At 41.3% G+C, this 16,766-nt stretch overlaps 1 protein-coding gene across 1 annotated transcript; it reads right to left on the bottom strand.

Annotated features, from left to right (window-relative positions):
• Positions 1 to 4,906: 4,906 nt before the first annotated feature.
• CCNB1 (cyclin B1) lies at positions 4,907 to 12,312 on the bottom strand. Its single transcript, XM_061187867.1, has 9 exons — positions 12,174 to 12,312; positions 11,393 to 11,563; positions 11,126 to 11,296; positions 8,785 to 8,967; positions 7,220 to 7,378; positions 6,767 to 7,003; positions 6,352 to 6,492; positions 5,620 to 5,730; positions 4,907 to 5,050 (listed from the first exon to the last, which is right to left on the bottom strand). Exons 1-9 carry the CDS (start codon positions 12,192 to 12,194, stop codon positions 4,943 to 4,945), a joined length of 1,302 nt encoding a protein of 433 aa, XP_061043850.1. The 5' UTR covers positions 12,195 to 12,312; the 3' UTR covers positions 4,907 to 4,942.
• Between the last annotated feature and the right edge of the window lie 4,454 nt (positions 12,313 to 16,766).

The following is a 16,766-nucleotide window of genomic DNA, read 5'->3' as shown; positions in this document are numbered from 1 at the left end:
TATTCTTTTTTCACTTAACTGCTTTTATCGGGATGTCTTCCGATATCTCACATCAATCTCATCCTTTTAAGCAGTTGCCTATCAGGTGTCCACTGGCCAAATTTGGGATGAAGACTATGCAGTGGTTCTCCAATCTGAGCATGCATCAGAATCAATGTCCAATAATACAGAATGGATGATAAATTAGATAATTACCATCATCCCCCTCCCAATGAGACAAGATTATTCAAAGCAAGTATCGTTAATGAACGTTAAAACTAAAAGGAGAACAGCACCTTTACATCAAAACTCATCTGGTGGTTACCACCTTACCCAGATGATCAAATGTGGTATCACCAGTAGTGTTTAACAATCTGATACGTGACTCCAGTGATGCATAAGTTGTGCAAATCACCAATATTCTTGCCAAAATGCATAACCTGAACTTAACTATGAAGAAACAATCAGACAAGAAATCTGGAATGAAGGACATTCTACAAGAAAAATGGCCTAGACAATTCATGTTAAAAAGCAGGGCAATTGGGCTTCCCTGGTGGCACAGTGGTTAAGAATCTTCCTGCCTGCCAGTGCAGGGGACACGGGTTCGAGTCCTGGTCTGGGAAGATCCCGCATGCCGCGGAGCAACTAAGCCCGTGCGCCACAACTACTGAGCCTGTGCTCTAGAGCCTGCGAGCCACAACTACTGAGCCCACGCACCACAACTACCAAAGCCTGCACGCCTAGAGCCCATGCTCTGCAACAAGAGAAGCCACCGCAAGGAGAAGCCCACGCGCAGCAACAAAGACCCAATGCAGCCAAAGATAAATAAATAAATAAATAAAAAGCAGGGCAATTGTTCTGTATGGAAAAACAAATGAAACTTGGAGCTCTGGACTGGAAAAATGTAAGACATTTTTGGAATGATTGTGGAAATTTTATTATGTACTGTATATTACATATGGAGTTGTTAACTTTCTTAGTGTGATAAAAAGATTGTGGGGACTTCCGTGGTGGTCCAGTGGTTAAGACTTCGTCTTTCAATGCAGGGGGTGCAGGTTCGATCCCTGGTCGGGGAGCTAAGATCTGACATGCCTCGTGGCCAAAAAAGCCAAAACATAAAACAGAAGCAATATTGTAACAAATTCAATGAAGACTTTAAAAATGGTCCAAATCAAAATTAAGGGTCTTAATTCTTAGGACATAGATTTATGATGGAAGTATTTTAAGGGGACATTATATTGACACCTGAAATTTACTTTCAAATGGCTCTGAAAAATAGGAATTTATGTGCACAAGTGCACACACCTGTTTATATGACCGCCATACAGTTTTTTTTCTCTGTAGCCTTAATATTTGCCTACGTAAATCACTAAAATTTTGTTTCCTATTAGGAAATAAAATCCATGGAATATTTACATAAGTCAATCAAGTACTTATCCACATAGAAAAGTTTCCAAAGGCCTTTTACAGACCTTATTTCCAATGAAATAAAAAATCACCAACATATAGATGTCTGACAAAAAAAATAAACTACTGGGACTTCCCTGGTGGCGCAGTGGTTAAGAATCCGCCTGCCAATGCAAGGGACACGGGTTCGATCCCTGGTCCAGGAAGATCCCACATGCCGTGGAGGAACTGAGCCCGTGTGCCACAACTACTGAGCCCACGTGCCGCAACTACTGAAGCCCGTGCACCTAGAGCCCGTGCTCTGCAACGAGAAGCCACCACAATGAGAAGCCCCCACTGGCCACAACTAGAGAAAGCCCGTGCACAGCAACGAAGACCCAACGCAGCAAAAATAAATAAACTACTTAGAAAACAAGCAGTAAAATAATCTCCAGATCAAAAAGGATCACAAAATAAATAACCAGACATTGACGAGAGAGGACTTCAGAAACCAGCTATCACAGAGGAAAATGTATATACAAAGGCTTTTATTACTAAAAATATATTAAGTATTTAACCTAAACTAGAAAATAACCAAAAGAAAAACAGATGGTGAGAATTAACATAAAAGCTAAAACTACCAAATAAAGGTGGTAGAAATGATACCTTTTTATCATTGTTTCAAAACACCAGTAAAAGACCCCCTAGGCAAGCCTGATTAGAAAACACAAGTATTCAACATCAGGAATGAGAAGATATAAGTATAATACAAAAGAGATTGAATAATATCATATTCCTCTACAGCTATAATTTAGAAAATCCAGAATGGATGATTTTCTAAGGTGGTGGTGGTGGGGAATTCCTAAAAAACACCAAAAAAACATGGACAGCTACCATTATAAGCAGCAATAGGCCAGGTGACTTTACAGATTAATTTAGCTAGTTTTCAATAAATGAATAGATTTTAAATTTCTCTTCCTACTGAGAGTTTTTAATAGTCAAGGCTGGGGAATTTTATTTACTCTTTCAGCTTATGATATCATTGGTGTTTTTCTGGGATTTTTTTTAAAGACTAACAGCTAAAAATACTGAAGAGATGTCCAATCCAGGAATAAGACGGGGATCTACCGTTTATCAATGTTATTTTGGAGATTCTAAAACAATAACCTAAAAATCATATAGTTGAAAAAATAAAATTTGGGGATTTAAGGCCTAGAAAAGCACTAAAATCAAGTAAGAACATCGATGTCAACTGGGTAACAAAAATACAACTAGCAATAAAAAACAGAAGTGGGAAATAGGGCCTATTCACAATAGTGACAAAAAAAGCATAAACCCAGCAATAAACTTGACAAGAAAAGTACAGCAATTACATAATTAAGTTCTAACATTGCAATGAAAGGCATGCAACAAGTCTTTAATGGAGAAAAATGTTTCTGGATGGGAAGACAATGTCAGTCCATCCAGAGCTAGTACATAACATTCTATATATACGTATATAATATACAGTCAAAATCTCAAAGGAGCTTTTCAGTAACTGGACATAATTTTAAGGTTCATGTGTTTGAAATTGCCCCCACATATTTGGGAAACAGTGGTAGCCTCATCATACCAGATAAACTTAATGTAAAACTATATTAATCACAGGAAAAAACAAGTAGATCAGGGAACAATAAAAACTGATGTTTCAATTGTACAAGGAAGATTTTAAATATATAGTACTGGCTGGCACAAATGGGCATCTATCTTTAAGTTAAGAATCCTATCTTGGGCTTCCCTGGTGGCGCAGTGGTTGAGAATCTGCCTGCCAATGCAGGGCACACGGGTTCGAGCCCTGGTCTGGGAAGATCCCACATGCCGCGGAGCAACTAGGCCCATGAGCCACAACTACTGAGCCTGCGCGTCTGGAGCCTGTGCTCCGCAACAAGAGAGGCCGCGACAGTGAGAAGCCCGTGCACCGCGATTAAGAGTGGCCCCCGCTTGCCGCAACTAGAGAAAGCCCTCGCACAGAAACGAAGACCCAACACAGCCAAAAATAAATATAAAAATAAATAAATAAATTTAAAAAATAAAAGAAATAAAAGGCTTCCAATTGGAAAGGAAGAAACCAAATGATCTCTTTAAAAAAAAAAAAAAAGAATCCTATCTCATACCACATACAAAAAGTTTACTGAGGGCTTGTAGTCCTAAACAGGAAAAATTTAGAAATTTAAGAGATGGTAATGGTTTGGGGATGGAGTTGACCTTAACACCAAAAATCCAAAAGCAACTACAGAAAAAATAGTTTTGATAATATAAAAATTTAAAGTGTCTGTATGGCAAAAGATATAGCACAAACAGATTTAGGGCAAACGACAAAACTGGGAAAGCCTTACAAATTGATAAATAAGCGGACAACAAAAGTTGATTCAACTACTCATGAGAAGTATAAATTAAAACAGCAAACAAAATAGGATATTTTTTGCCAAACTCACAGAAATTAAAGAGAATGATTACCTTCAGTTCTGGCAAGGATGCAGAGAAAACCAGAACTTTTGTACATTTATTGCTGATGACATTGAGAAACTCAGCTGGCTGTACCTGCCAGAACTTAGACCACACTCTTTGGAGAACCCAATGTACATAAAGAAAGGCATGGGATATAATGACATTTAAACAGCATTGTCTGTAGGAGCAAAGACAAAAAGCAATCTGAACATAAACAGGGGAATGGTTAATCACATTATAGTATATCCATACTATGGACTATAATGCCCAAATACAGGTAAGGCTTGTCCATGTTGAAAGAATTGCTAAGTATATAGAATAATCTCATTTTTTTAATACCCCCCCCATAACACTTTACATGCAGGTCTATATTCATAGAAGGCATGAATGGATACATCCCAAACTCCATCCTTCGGGTAGATGGGATTGAGGCGTAGGAGAGTAAGAGGGGGTGGGTAAATAAACGTTTTTAGATACTTTCTTATTTGTTTTGAGGATTGTTTTATTTCCTTAACCAATAAAGAACAAGCAAACTAGGTTTTGAATATAAATTAAAATTCTTATTTTTCCAAGTGAAAAAGTTGATACTAGTTTAAATTGTTAATTTAAGAAAGTGGTACGAGTAGATTACTTAGAATTATAGCAGCAACCATCAGAGGAAATAGAAATCGGGGGAACTGGGAATGAGGTGGTACTTTTCCTTACATAGAACTAGGCAGCCAATTCTCTTAAGATGACTGGGCTTACATACAGTATGACATAAAGTAAGTAAGGATTGTAAATGCCTTCAAGAGCTTAGTAATTTATCTGAAGTAAAGCCAGGTACATAAAACAAGAACCAAGAAGAACCAATTGTGTATATTAATTGGGTCCCCAGGTAACTGAAAGCAGTTTTTTTACTATTCCCCCACTGTACCTTTAAAACAACTTTTATCCTCAAGTGGGAAGTAGCCACATTCAAATGAGTTAAGGTTTAAGTAAAAAGGACTACAACTTTATTAAAAGTAAATAAATGTAACATATAATATGTACAGATGGCACATGGTGCCAATTTTATTTGCAGATTTTATAGTATTCCAAAGTTCACAAGTTACACCTTTGCCACAGCCTTGGCTAAATCTTGAACTAGTGCAGAATTCAGCTGTGCTAGAGTGCTGATCTTAGCATGCTTAGACGTAGCATACTTGTTCTTGATAGTCTGGAAGAGAAAAGCATAGTAATTAATGAAGGAAAAGAGGAAAACATCATAAGAACCAACGATACACATATACACTTAAAAATCAACTCCTTAAAAGCAAGCTATGAATTTACAGGCATAAAATCTTAATGATTGGACTTCCCTGGTGGCGCAGTGGTTAGGAGTCCGCCTGCCAATGCAGGGGACAAGGGTTCGAGCCCTGGTCTGAGAAGATCCCACATGCCGCGGAGCAACTAAGCCCGTGCGCCGTAACTACTGAGCCTGAGCTCTAGACTCCGAGAGCCACAACTACTGAGCCTGAGCGCCACAACTACTGAGCCTGAGTGCCACAACTACTGAAGCCCGTGCACCTAAAGCCTGTGTTCCATGACAAAAGAAGCCACCGCAATAAGAAGCCCGCGCACCGCAATGAAGAGAAAGCCCAAGCTCAGCAACGAAGACCCAACGCAGCCAAAAATAAATAAATAAATAAATGTATATATATATATATATATATATATATATTAAAAAAAAACAAAATCTTAATGATTTTTCACTTATCCCAACATCCTACAGTACCATTGACTCACCATATGCTTTGTAAGTCCACGATTCACCATGATTATATTCTTAGCCAGGTGTTGCATAACAAGAAGAAGGGATTCTTCAGTGTATGACAGGTAATGCTGTAGAGTTGGTGTCTAAGACAACAAAAGTTAATGTTGAAAATGCTCATCACCAATGATTTTCATAAAATTTCTAGATGTTATTCAAAACTAGGGTAGGGAAGTAGATACTGTATGACTGATTATAATCAAATTTTAAGACAAGCTTAAGACCCTTTCTTCCCCAAATACCCTTCTTTCATGGCTTCTAGGATCCTGTGCTCCAACCTAATTACACTTTTGTAATTGCTGACTTGCCCACCCCAAAGCTAGACTCCAAGTTCTTTGGAGCTGACTTTCTCATTCATAATTCTATTTCTAGGGTCTAGAGTATCACACGGCATATAGGAGAAATACTTGTTGAATCAGCGAATACGAATGAACTTCTAGTATGTCATTTGACCTGCTTGAGCTTCTCCATCTGTAAGGAGTAGCAGCTGCTCTGCCTTTCTCAAAGGGGTATAGATAGATGAGATTAGGCAATGAAATGGAAGCATTCTATGGAGATATCACAAACAAGATATTTTAAATCATTCCCTCAGTAGATGCCATATTTAAGAACCATTTGAACTGTCCTTTAATGACAACAGTTCTGTATGCAGTAAATATTATAATTTAAAAGCTCAGGGTAACCTCAGTTTGTGGGACAGAGCTTACCCATTCACCATTGTCAAGAATTTTCAGTGCTAAGCAAAAAGCTCCCACTGCAATCTGAGAAGGAGGAAAGTGCACCATATCGTAGTCCAACATAGTTAGTTCCATCAGATATTTGGCCAAAGTATGTAGCTCAACATCAACCTGGAATAAAACCCACAGGTTCTGTCAGAGAATTCTGCATTGGCAGTAACTGGTATGCCCATAACTAACTACAGATGTTTGCCTACAAACTCTCAAATGCAATTGCCCATGAAAGGCTTTAATAATAATATTAACATACAGCCTGATTGGAAATAAAAAACATCTTTATCCCTTCCTCACGTAGTTAGGTATAAATACAAGGCACTTGAATTAGATCTCATTGGCCAGCAGTATTCCCTAATGTACCATACCAAAGGTTTCAAGAAATCTGTACCTCTCCAATCTTAGATGCTCTCCGAAGGAAATGCAGGGGTAGAGGGCGACCCAGACTAAAATTTAAAGCTCTTAGAATCTTCATTTCCATCTGTCTGATTTGGTACTTAGTGTAGGTGTTGTCAGTCACAAAGGCAAAGTCACCAATTTCTGGAGGGTACATTTCCTCATATTTGCTTGCAATAAACATGGCAGTGACACCAACCAGCTGCAGCATCTTCTTGGGCACACAATTATCCTGCAATGGGAATTTCAACTGGATCAATAAATAATAGGTATTTGAAAAAGGAGGCACAGAATTGTGAAGGAGTGGTGGGAAAGACACACTCTCACAACGGAATCTCAATTAATGACACCCCATGCCTCAAGACAGATTTTAGCTGAAAAAGTCTGCTTCTTATGACTCAGCTAGGACCCTGGAAGGGAGAACCCTCAATTGGTGAATTATGCTCACCTGCATGAACCGATCAATAATGGAAACAGTCATGTACATGGTCTCCTGGAGTAACCTGAATTTCATTTGAACCTGCACTAGCCAGTCAATTAGGATGGCTCTCATGTTTCCAGTGACTTCACGACCCAGTAGGTATTTTGGTCTGACTGCTTGCTCTTCCTGCAAAAGAAATGCTGATTATCCTAAGAAGCAAGACTCCACATGACATTTCCGACCAGAAATAGTCACCTCAAAATAGCTCTGGAACATTTAGAATCTCTAACGGTTCTTAACTCAGTTATTCATTTGGTCACTGCAAACAGCTCTATCACTGAGAAACAAAGAAAGCAAACATTAAACAGGACAGTGTGACAGGTTTTCATATTGGCAAATCTTACTATGTCCAATTCACCATCACTACTACTGGCCCACACCCTTTCCCCACTTCTTGCCAAATAAGGATACCATACTATCTATCACCTCAGATCTTTTCACTTAAGACTCTAAACCTCACAACCTGAGCTTTATGAAGTAGAAAAAATAGCAGCAGCTCCCAGATCAGCTGGAACCAATATGCTACCACTCCTACTCCAGGGTTTAAACCCCCAAAACACCATAGGTAACAAAAGTCGACCATCAAAATCCAGCACACACATCTGCTAAACCCACTCCTCCAAAGTTAGAACACAAACTTTAAAGACAAGGGAGAAAAGAAATCCACAGCAGAAGGCTGGTCCTGGCAAGGAAGTCTTCTTACAGGACAATCCTGTAGAAAATGGAGATGCCCAAAAGAACCAGGCAAGAGCCTGAAGATGTTAATGATGCCACTAGAACACAACGTATTATAAACAAGCAACTGGGTAAATTTGGTAACTGTATAGCTTATGTTGTTAACATACAGAATGCTTCCTTGTTTGCGGGGGGAAAAGGGCAAAGGACACTAATAGAAAGTTTCAGAAATGGGATGAAATGGAAGAAAACCAAAACCTTTAGTTTTTGAGTATACTCCTCTGGGACACAAAGAACAACTTCCCTGATATCACATGCTCATAAGCAACATTGACCCAAAATGCCTTTTTTTGGCTATAGTTTTTCAGCATCTTCTCCATTACCATGTACCTCCTGCCTGTTACGCTCCTTAAACCCAGAATTTGGGACTCACACACTCCTAACTGTGATGGATATAAAATACCTTTCAATCTGTGGACTTTCCTTTAGGAAAAGCCATGGTAGTATCCACTCTCACTTCGAATTTTCCCTGTTCAAAATGGCAAATAGAGACTTCATTGGGAATTTCCTGGCAGTCCAGTGGTTAGGACTTTCACTGCCAGGCCCGGGGTTCAATCCCTGGTCAGGGAAATAAGATCCCACAAGCCATCCATGCAACCCCCCCCCCAAAAAAAAAGATTTCATTGGCTTACTTTGGGCCTTTTTATTTTTGGTATTCCACGAAGAATTTCAAAGTGGAACCTACTGTTAAGAAATGCTGCTCATATCTTGCTTAAATTGTTGTGAACTGTTAATGGAAAATCTCTTTAAAAAAGCTAAATGCAGTTTAGAAAAAACAAAGGTTTAATATTACTGACCTCAAGTTGTCTCAGATAAGCATAGATATCTTTTACATATTCACTACAAAGGTTTGGATCCGCTCCGTCCTCTGCATCCACATCATTCACTGCAAGAATTACATCAGAGAAAGCCTGGCACAGATATTCTTCTGCAGGGGCACAGGCAGATGTTTCCATGGGGCTTGGAGAGGGAGTATCAACCTTGAAACAGAATAGACTTTTTGAAATAATAGCAAAGAGGAGCATACAATCTGGAAATGAAGGTCAGATTATTGGTACCAATTCAAGAGACTATCTGCTGAATAGACATACAATTCATTTACCTTTTCAAATTTATTCAATTTGTCTTCAGGAAGTGAATAATATGAAAGGTGAAATGCCAACTTAGACTGAATCAATTTAGAGTCAGTAGAATGCTAACAGGTAAAACAGAGAGGAAGCAAGTTCACATCTAGACTTTCCTCCAAAGGAAACTGATAAGTAACGCATTTGCTTAGCAATGTCATGTAAAGTTAATCCAAGTGAATGACAAGTTAGTCTTTAGTAACATGGCCTGCTTCCCACTGCACAGGAGAACACAAGTTCTGTCCCGACTACTAAGGATTTTATTTATTTATTTTTGGCTGTGTTGGGTCTTTGTTGCTGCACGCGGGCTTTCTCTAGTTGCGGCGAGTGGGGTCTCCTCTTCATTGAGGTGCGCAGGCTTCTCATTGCGGTGGCTTCTCTTGTTGTGGAGCATGGGCTCTAGGCACAAGGGCTTCAGTAGTGTGGCACGCAGGTTCAATAGTTGTGGCTCGCGGGCTCTAGAGTGCAGGCTCAGTAGTTGTGGCACACAGGCCTAGTTGCTCTGTGGCATGTGGGATCTTCCCGGACCAGGGCTCGAACCCGTGTCCCCTGCATTGGCAGGCGGATTCTTAACCACTGCGCCACCAGGGAAGCCCCCAAACTACTAAAGATTAACTGACTTTGTTATCATGAACCATTTTCTTCAAGCTCCAGTTACCCCGTTGTCCAAACATTTATTGAGCACTTTCTTAAGTCAAGCTCTATGCTAGGCACTGGCTTTATGGTGTCCTCAAGGGGCTTTGAATTTAGAAGAAATAAGTAAATGAAGTAAAGAGATTGATTCTAGGAACAAATCCTAGGGGTGCGGGAAGTTAGGGTAGGGTTGGGAAAGTTAGGGAAAGCTTTAGGTGTTGATGATTGAGCTGTTTTGAAGGATGAGAAGGTTATCAGTTAAAAGAAAGAGGGTGGGAAAGTGAAGGCAAGAATCAGTATGGGACTTTGATGGAAAGCTCAGGTCTTTTGGTATGGCCAGTTAAAGACTGCACATGCTACAGGTTTCTGTGGTATGTCCAGAAGGACAATACTAAAGCCATAGCCTCACATCCCCTTCCCTTACATATAGAGAGCTAGGCTGAATGACTTTAACCGATCATTTTCCCAACCAGCTTTAATGAAGTTTTAAAAATTAGAACTTAAGAATGCAGTTCGTTGCTGGTCAGGGAACTAGATCCCACATACATGCTGCAACTAAGAGTTCGCATGCCACAACTAAGGAGCCCAAGTGCCACAACTAAGGAGCCAGCAAGCCACAACTAAGACCTGGCACAACCAAATAAATAAATATTGAAGAAAAAAAAAAGAATGCAGTTCATTGCAGTTTCAGGAAAGCAGCCTCTTCTAGATGGCGTATTTTTTCTTCACAGGAGTAGATACATTTACATACCTGATATTTAATAAAATGTTCTTGGTTTTTGAGGCTAAGTGTTAACTCATCTTCTTACCTTCTCTGAAGAGCTCCATTTTCTGCTTTACATCCTTATATAAATTCCAATCCAATGTTACAGACTTATTATTAATTATTTGGTGGCCACATTATGGAGTTAAAAAAAAAAAAAAAAGGACTCAAGAGAACAATCTGTGTTTCAGTCAATAAATTCTGGCCAGAGATGGCTTGTACCCAAAGACAGCAAAATCTTTAGTCCAGGCAGCTACTACTCAGTACGGTAAACAAAGGAGGGGTAGTATAACAAAGCAATTAAAAGCATAGATTCTGAAGCCAGATAGCCTGGGTTTGAATCCAATTATGTGCCACTGATGAGATATGACTCTAGAAAAGATACTTAATACTTCTCTATGCCATTATCTAAAAGTAGAGGTAATAATACCAGCGCACTAAGAGAGTGTAAGATTATGTGAGCTAATGCATGTAAAGTGCTTAGCAGAGCCTACCTCCTGCTAAGCACTCTATAAATGTTACTATTTTTCCTATTTAGTCAAATGCTATGCCATGCATTAGTAAAATGAAGGGAAAAGAAACAATCAACAGGCTCTAAAATATTACAGTTAAGTTTACCAAAATAGGCTCAGGGGGAAGTTTCTCTTCTTTAACAGGCTCGGTTTCCGGCTCTGGCTCTGGCTCCAGATCCAGCTCCGGCTGGGGCTCCGGCACAGGTACAGGAGCCTTTTCCAGAGGTTTTGGTAGTTTTTTAGCAATAGCTTTTCCAGCAGCTAAAGTTTTTGCTTCCTGTGGATGAAAAGGAGAGAATGGAATGTTGCTCCATCACGGGTCACAGTTGGAAGGCAGACTCTTACAGAGTAGTTGAATCAGGAAGACAGTTACCTTTTTCAGGGGCAATTTGGCCTGTGGCTGTTCACTGACTTTGTTACCGATGTCTCCAAGAGCTGTTCTTGGCCTCAGCCCGGGCTTAGAGGCTGCAACAGCGGCCACAGGCACGCGCTTTGCGCCTGCCATACTGACCTTCGCCTTATTTTCAGCATTAATTTTCGTGTTCTGTAAAAAGCAAGACCACTTTGAGAGCTGGCTCAGCCAAGTTAGAGTAAATCAAGGGTTAAAGCGGGGGCAAAACAGAGGCTCTCAGGAGGAATGCCGACTGTAAATGGGTTCCCAGGGGAAACCTGCGTTCCAGGGTCTACGCTAAAGCTGTAACAAGCCAGATTCCTCCCCGAACCTCTTCTTTCACCTACTGAGGGATTGCCTGCTCAGTCCCCGCCTGACCTAAAATACCATGAATTTACATTTGAAAGGAAATCGAAAAAGCCTTCAATTGCAGGCACCTTTCCGGTGGGGAGGGGGTTATGCAGTTGGTGGGAGCTCGCTCAGGGGTCCTCCGTCACCTTTTACAAAAGGTTTCGCGTCTACCCTCCATCTGTCCCCTCCCCCCGCCACTTTATCCAAGCCCCATCCACTTCTTTCTCACCTTCCTCTCTCCGTCTGTCCGCACCCCAAACTCTCCCACCATTTTAGGGGCCCAGCGACCGCCATCCTCCCCCCAAATCTGTCCCGGTCCACTCCTGCCAGGGGAACTCCAGCAGGCGAGATAGGGAGAGGAGACGCAGCGAGCCAGGAGAGCCGCGTTTGTTCACCGTCCCTAGCAGCTCACCCTGGTGATCCGGAGCGCCATGGCTTCCTCTGCACCAGGCAGCAGCTCAGTGGGGAGAAGCAGAGCACGGGAGCCCCAGACCAGCCGGGGACCTTGAACCCACCGCAGGCCAGCAGCCGTTCCTCCGCAGCACGCCGGGAGGAATCTGGCCCCGCTTGAGGTTTAAACCCCGCACCGCTCCCTCCCTATTGGCTTGTTCGTGGCACTCGCTCGCTTCCCATTGGCGGCGGCCGGTTCCTCCTAGAATGCGTTTCCAGGGCGATCCCGCGAAGAAGTTCGGGCGGGGGTGGGGCCAGACCGTCACGTGGTCTGGCTCGGCGCCTGCGCCCTCGAGCAGCTACTGTTGCCACCTGGAGAGGGGTGATCACCGCCCACCTGGAGAGGCGAACCTGTGCGCCGCCATAGTTAGCAGCGGGGCCTTGGAAAAGAGAGTGGAGCCGATGGTTTGACGTGAGAGGAAGTTATGGCTTTAGTCCTACTTATTGTTAAACACACTTTCCTCTTCTGCAGTGGCATGTAGCAGGAAAGGCTTTTGTATATACATTCTTTCATTTGATCATTCTGGCAGCACTCTGGGTTGGAGAAACTGAAGCTCAGAGAGGCTTTGGGTGACTTTCTCAGGATCACAAATTAGTAACAGGGGACTAAACTTAGATTTCTTTAGATCCATGACGTTTCCACAACGCTAATTGTCTCTTAAGAATATTGCCAGCCTCTTAACGTGCCAGATTACTTCAATCAAATTTTTTCCCAAAGCCAATCTTTTTGTTTTACTTTTAATTTGAAAATAATTTCAAACTTAGAAAAGTTGCAAACAAAAATATTACAATGAACACACGTATACCCTTTACCCAGATTCAAATATCCTTAACCTTTTACCCCATTTGCTTTACCATTTACTTAATCTCTTTCTTATATATAGATCTATCCATGTATAACTGTATATAAACATTTTTTTCATGAAACATTTGAGGGTAAGTTACGTTATCATGGCCTCTTATCCCTCAATTCTTCAGTGTGTATTTCCTAAGTAAAAGGGATGTTCTTTTAACATGATCACACTGCAGTTATCAACTCATAAATTTACTTTATCACAACATTGTATTCAACCTAGTTTGTATTCCAGTTTTGTCAGTTGACCTAATAATGTCCTTCCTAGCATTTTCTTTTCTCCAGTACAGGATCCACCTAGGGTCAATATTGCATGTAGCCTCCTTTAGTCTGGAACAGTTCCTGCAGCTTTTCTTTGTCTTTTATAACACTGATGGTTTTGAAGAATACAGTACTCCATGCCACTTTTTAGAAAATAGAACTTTCTTATTTTTGCATTTGTCTAATTGTTCCTTGTGATTTACATCGAGGTTATGCACTTTTGGCTGTTATGCCACGTAGGTAACATCATATTCTTCTTAGGGGATCAACTCTGCAGACACATGGTGTTCACCTGTTCCCCATAAGTGAGACTAATTTTGATAACTTGGCCAAGCTGCTACCTGCTTTCTCCACTGAACATTTAGTTGTTTGTTTCCGACAATGAATAAAGTGTCCGTGGGGAGACACTTTAAGACTGTGCTTCTCATCAAATTTCCCCCTAGATTTCACCTCTCCTCACAGCAGCACTTGCTTAGGAACTGTTGACACTGTTGTCCCAATGCCATGGGCTCTCTCTAACTAGCTGAAGCTGATAAAAAGCCATACACTTTGAATGACCCTAGGATGCCAGGCCTTTAGCAGACCTAAGTGAAGACCACTTCCTGACCATTGCTCAGTGGAACTTCTTTTAACATAGTAGTTCTCAATTGGGGAACATTTTGTCCCAAGGGTGGGGAAGCATTTGGCATTTCTGGTTGTCACAACTGGGAAGGTGCTACTGGCATCTAGTGGGTAGAGACCAGAGATGTTTCTAAACATCCTACAGTGCACAAGACAGCCCCTACACCCCCTAAACACACACACACACATATACACATAATTATCCAGCCCCAAATGTCAATACTCTGGTAGTGCTAAGCTTGAGAAATCTTGCCAACTATGTACATACCTATAACTCATTTCTTCTTCCTTTTTCTTTTATATTTATTTACTTGGCTGTGCCAGGTCTTAGTTGTGGCATGTGGAATTTAGTTCCCTGACCAGGGATTGAACCCGGGCCCCCAGCATTGGGAGCATGGAGTATTAGCCACTGGACCACCAGGGAAGTCCCCCTATGACTTTCCCCCTATGATTTCTATTCAGAATGTTAACTTTTGATGTGTAATTAACACAAGTTTCGTGGATCATCTCCTTTCTTTATAACACTTAGAAACTTGACTTTTCTTCTCGGTGAACTACTCAATGTTCTCAACCCTGGCCCAGTTAGTAGTGTCAGCTACATACCAGGTGATGTTCTAGGTGCTAGGAATACAGCTCTGAACAAAACAGATGAGATCCCTGCTCTCATTAAGCATATATCCCAATAGGACAGAGACTAAATAAGTAAATAAGTAAGTAAAGTAGGAAAAATATCAGATAGTACTAAGTGCTAGGCAGAGAATAAAAAGAAAGTGATGCAAATAGAGTGATTTGGTAGCTGACTTAGACTTGGTGGTCAGGGACAGTCTGAGAAGCTGACATTTAAGCTGAGGTTTAAATGACAAGAAGGAAAACTTTCCAGATAAAGGAAATAGTCTGTGACAACCCAATGATAGTGTTGACCTAAAATAAATAGACTTCCAGTTATTTCTCCAGCAAAAATGGGTTTATTCAGGATCAACAAAGAATTGCAATTTGGGATCTGTACCCTTGGCAAGCCATGCAAGTCCCATGCCACAAGGAGAGGACTCTTATAGAGGGGGAAAAAGCAGTTGGGAGGGCTATAGTAAACAGAGTCCTTTGGAGGAATTGAGAATTTGAAATATGGTGGCTTTTTATTGGCTGAACTCTTGCCAGGTAAGAAGAGGAAGTCTCTCTTTTTCTTGCTGGGCTCTGCCAAAGTCACAGGGCATGAAAGCTCCCCTTTCTGATCCCCCATTCTATTTTAATTGAGCTTTCTGTTTATTAATTTTTGTAATAGGAATGAGCTTGTCATGTTCAGAAAAGCTGGTGTGGCTGGAGTATGGGGGGAGGAGGAGAGTAGAGATGAGATTAAAGAAATTGGAAAGGGTAAAATTACACAAGGCCTTGTAAACCAAGCTATGATAAGTACAGTGGAAGGCTTTGGAGGGTTTTAAGTCAAGGTGTGGCATAATCTATCTTTCTGAAAGATTACTGTAGTCACTGTGGAGAGAATACACGTAGGTGGGGAGGAGACAGAGGGGGAAGCAGGAGGAGAAGAGAAGCAGGGGAGCCATTAAGAGGCTACTGTAGCAGGCCAGGCAAAAGATGATGGCTTTGATGGTACTAGTAGTGGTAGACAGAATGGGATAGATTCTGGATATATTTGGGAGGTAGACTTGCTGGGTCTTAATGGTTTACATGCTTGGAGTGAGAGAAAAGGGGTCAAGGATGACTCTTAGGTTTTGACTTGAGTAAATGAAACAGAACACTAACAGATGAGCAGCTTTTAGGGAGTAGCAGGACATTTGGAATGTCTAGAGATATACAAGAGGAGAGGTCTACTAGGCTGAGGCCAGGGTGGGAGCTAAAGCCTCCTTTGCTGAGATAGTATTTAAACTCTGGTGCAGATGAGGTCATCTAGAGAAGGAATGTAAAGAAGAGTAGATGCCCAGGAGCAAGCCCCAGGGCCCTCCATTTTAAAGACTAAACAGAGAGGGAGAGGCCCTCTCTGTTAGGAAGTTAGGAAAATTGGACAAGAACACCAAAGAGGTAGGAGACCAAATAGTGGTATCTCAGAAAAGAGAAGGCAGTGTTTCTCAGAGGGAGTAGTGGTTTAACATGGCAGATTAAATATACATACTTATCTTTGTTTCTTCTTGAAGGCAGTAAAGGGATTTTTTTTTTTAATGCATAAACTCTCAAAGATGGGTGAGGAGACAATAATGACACCATTTTAGAAGTAGGAAACACATTGAAGAGTATTAATGGAAATACCAGACCAAGAAAGTTGGAATCTAAGCTGGCAACGGAAAGTAAAGAAGCAAACTGATTCATGCTGTAGACACCAGCAGTCTTGGGTATTGGAGGCACCAGGAGTCTATGAAACTGGTGGTGTAGGTAGAGCTGAAAACAGGATTGCTTGATTTCCTCCTGCACTTAGGAGTGCAGTGAGAGTGCAGCATCTTCTTGGTCCTGGCAGATGATTAGAGGTTTATGTTCTGGAGAGGCTGAACTAATGGAACTCTGGATTTCAGACACCAGGCAAGCTGAGCAGGGATGAAGTAAAATTCTTCATCCCAATGGTGAGACCCAGTTCCCTCTTCCACTCAGTCCCCTAAAATACAGGCAGCTGGACTTATAACCTCCTAAGTGAGATAAAAGCATGCCTCTCTGAGAAATGGACCAGCCCAAGAGAAAAGTCTTAAAAATACAGACGGTTAGGAAGGGTTACCAATGAAATGGATGGGTCATGTTTAAAGTGACACTCACCTCCAAAACAATCTTGAGGGAAAAAACCGGAACTGGAGGAATCAGACTCGCTGACTTCAGACTATAGGA

The sequence above is a fragment of the Eubalaena glacialis genome, chromosome 4, assembly GCF_028564815.1.
Source record: "Eubalaena glacialis isolate mEubGla1 chromosome 4, mEubGla1.1.hap2.+ XY, whole genome shotgun sequence".
NCBI classification, from domain to species: Eukaryota; Metazoa; Chordata; class Mammalia; order Artiodactyla; family Balaenidae; genus Eubalaena; species Eubalaena glacialis.
This window is presented reverse-complemented; position numbering and strand designations above follow the sequence as displayed.

What these genes read in the sequence shown, in the direction of transcription:
- CCNB1 (XM_061187867.1), bottom strand. Translation starts at nt 12,194, where the DNA reads ATGGCGCTCCGGATCACCAGG. An exon ending in TTCCCCCTGAGCCTATTTTG is followed by an intron (nt 8,968 to 11,125) that starts GTAAACTTAACT and finishes TTCTGTTTCAAG; the next exon opens with GTTGATACTCCCTCTCCAAG. An exon ending in CTTATCTGAGACAACTTGAG is followed by an intron (nt 7,379 to 8,784) that starts GTCAGTAATATT and finishes TTTCTTTTGCAG; the next exon opens with GAAGAGCAAGCAGTCAGACC.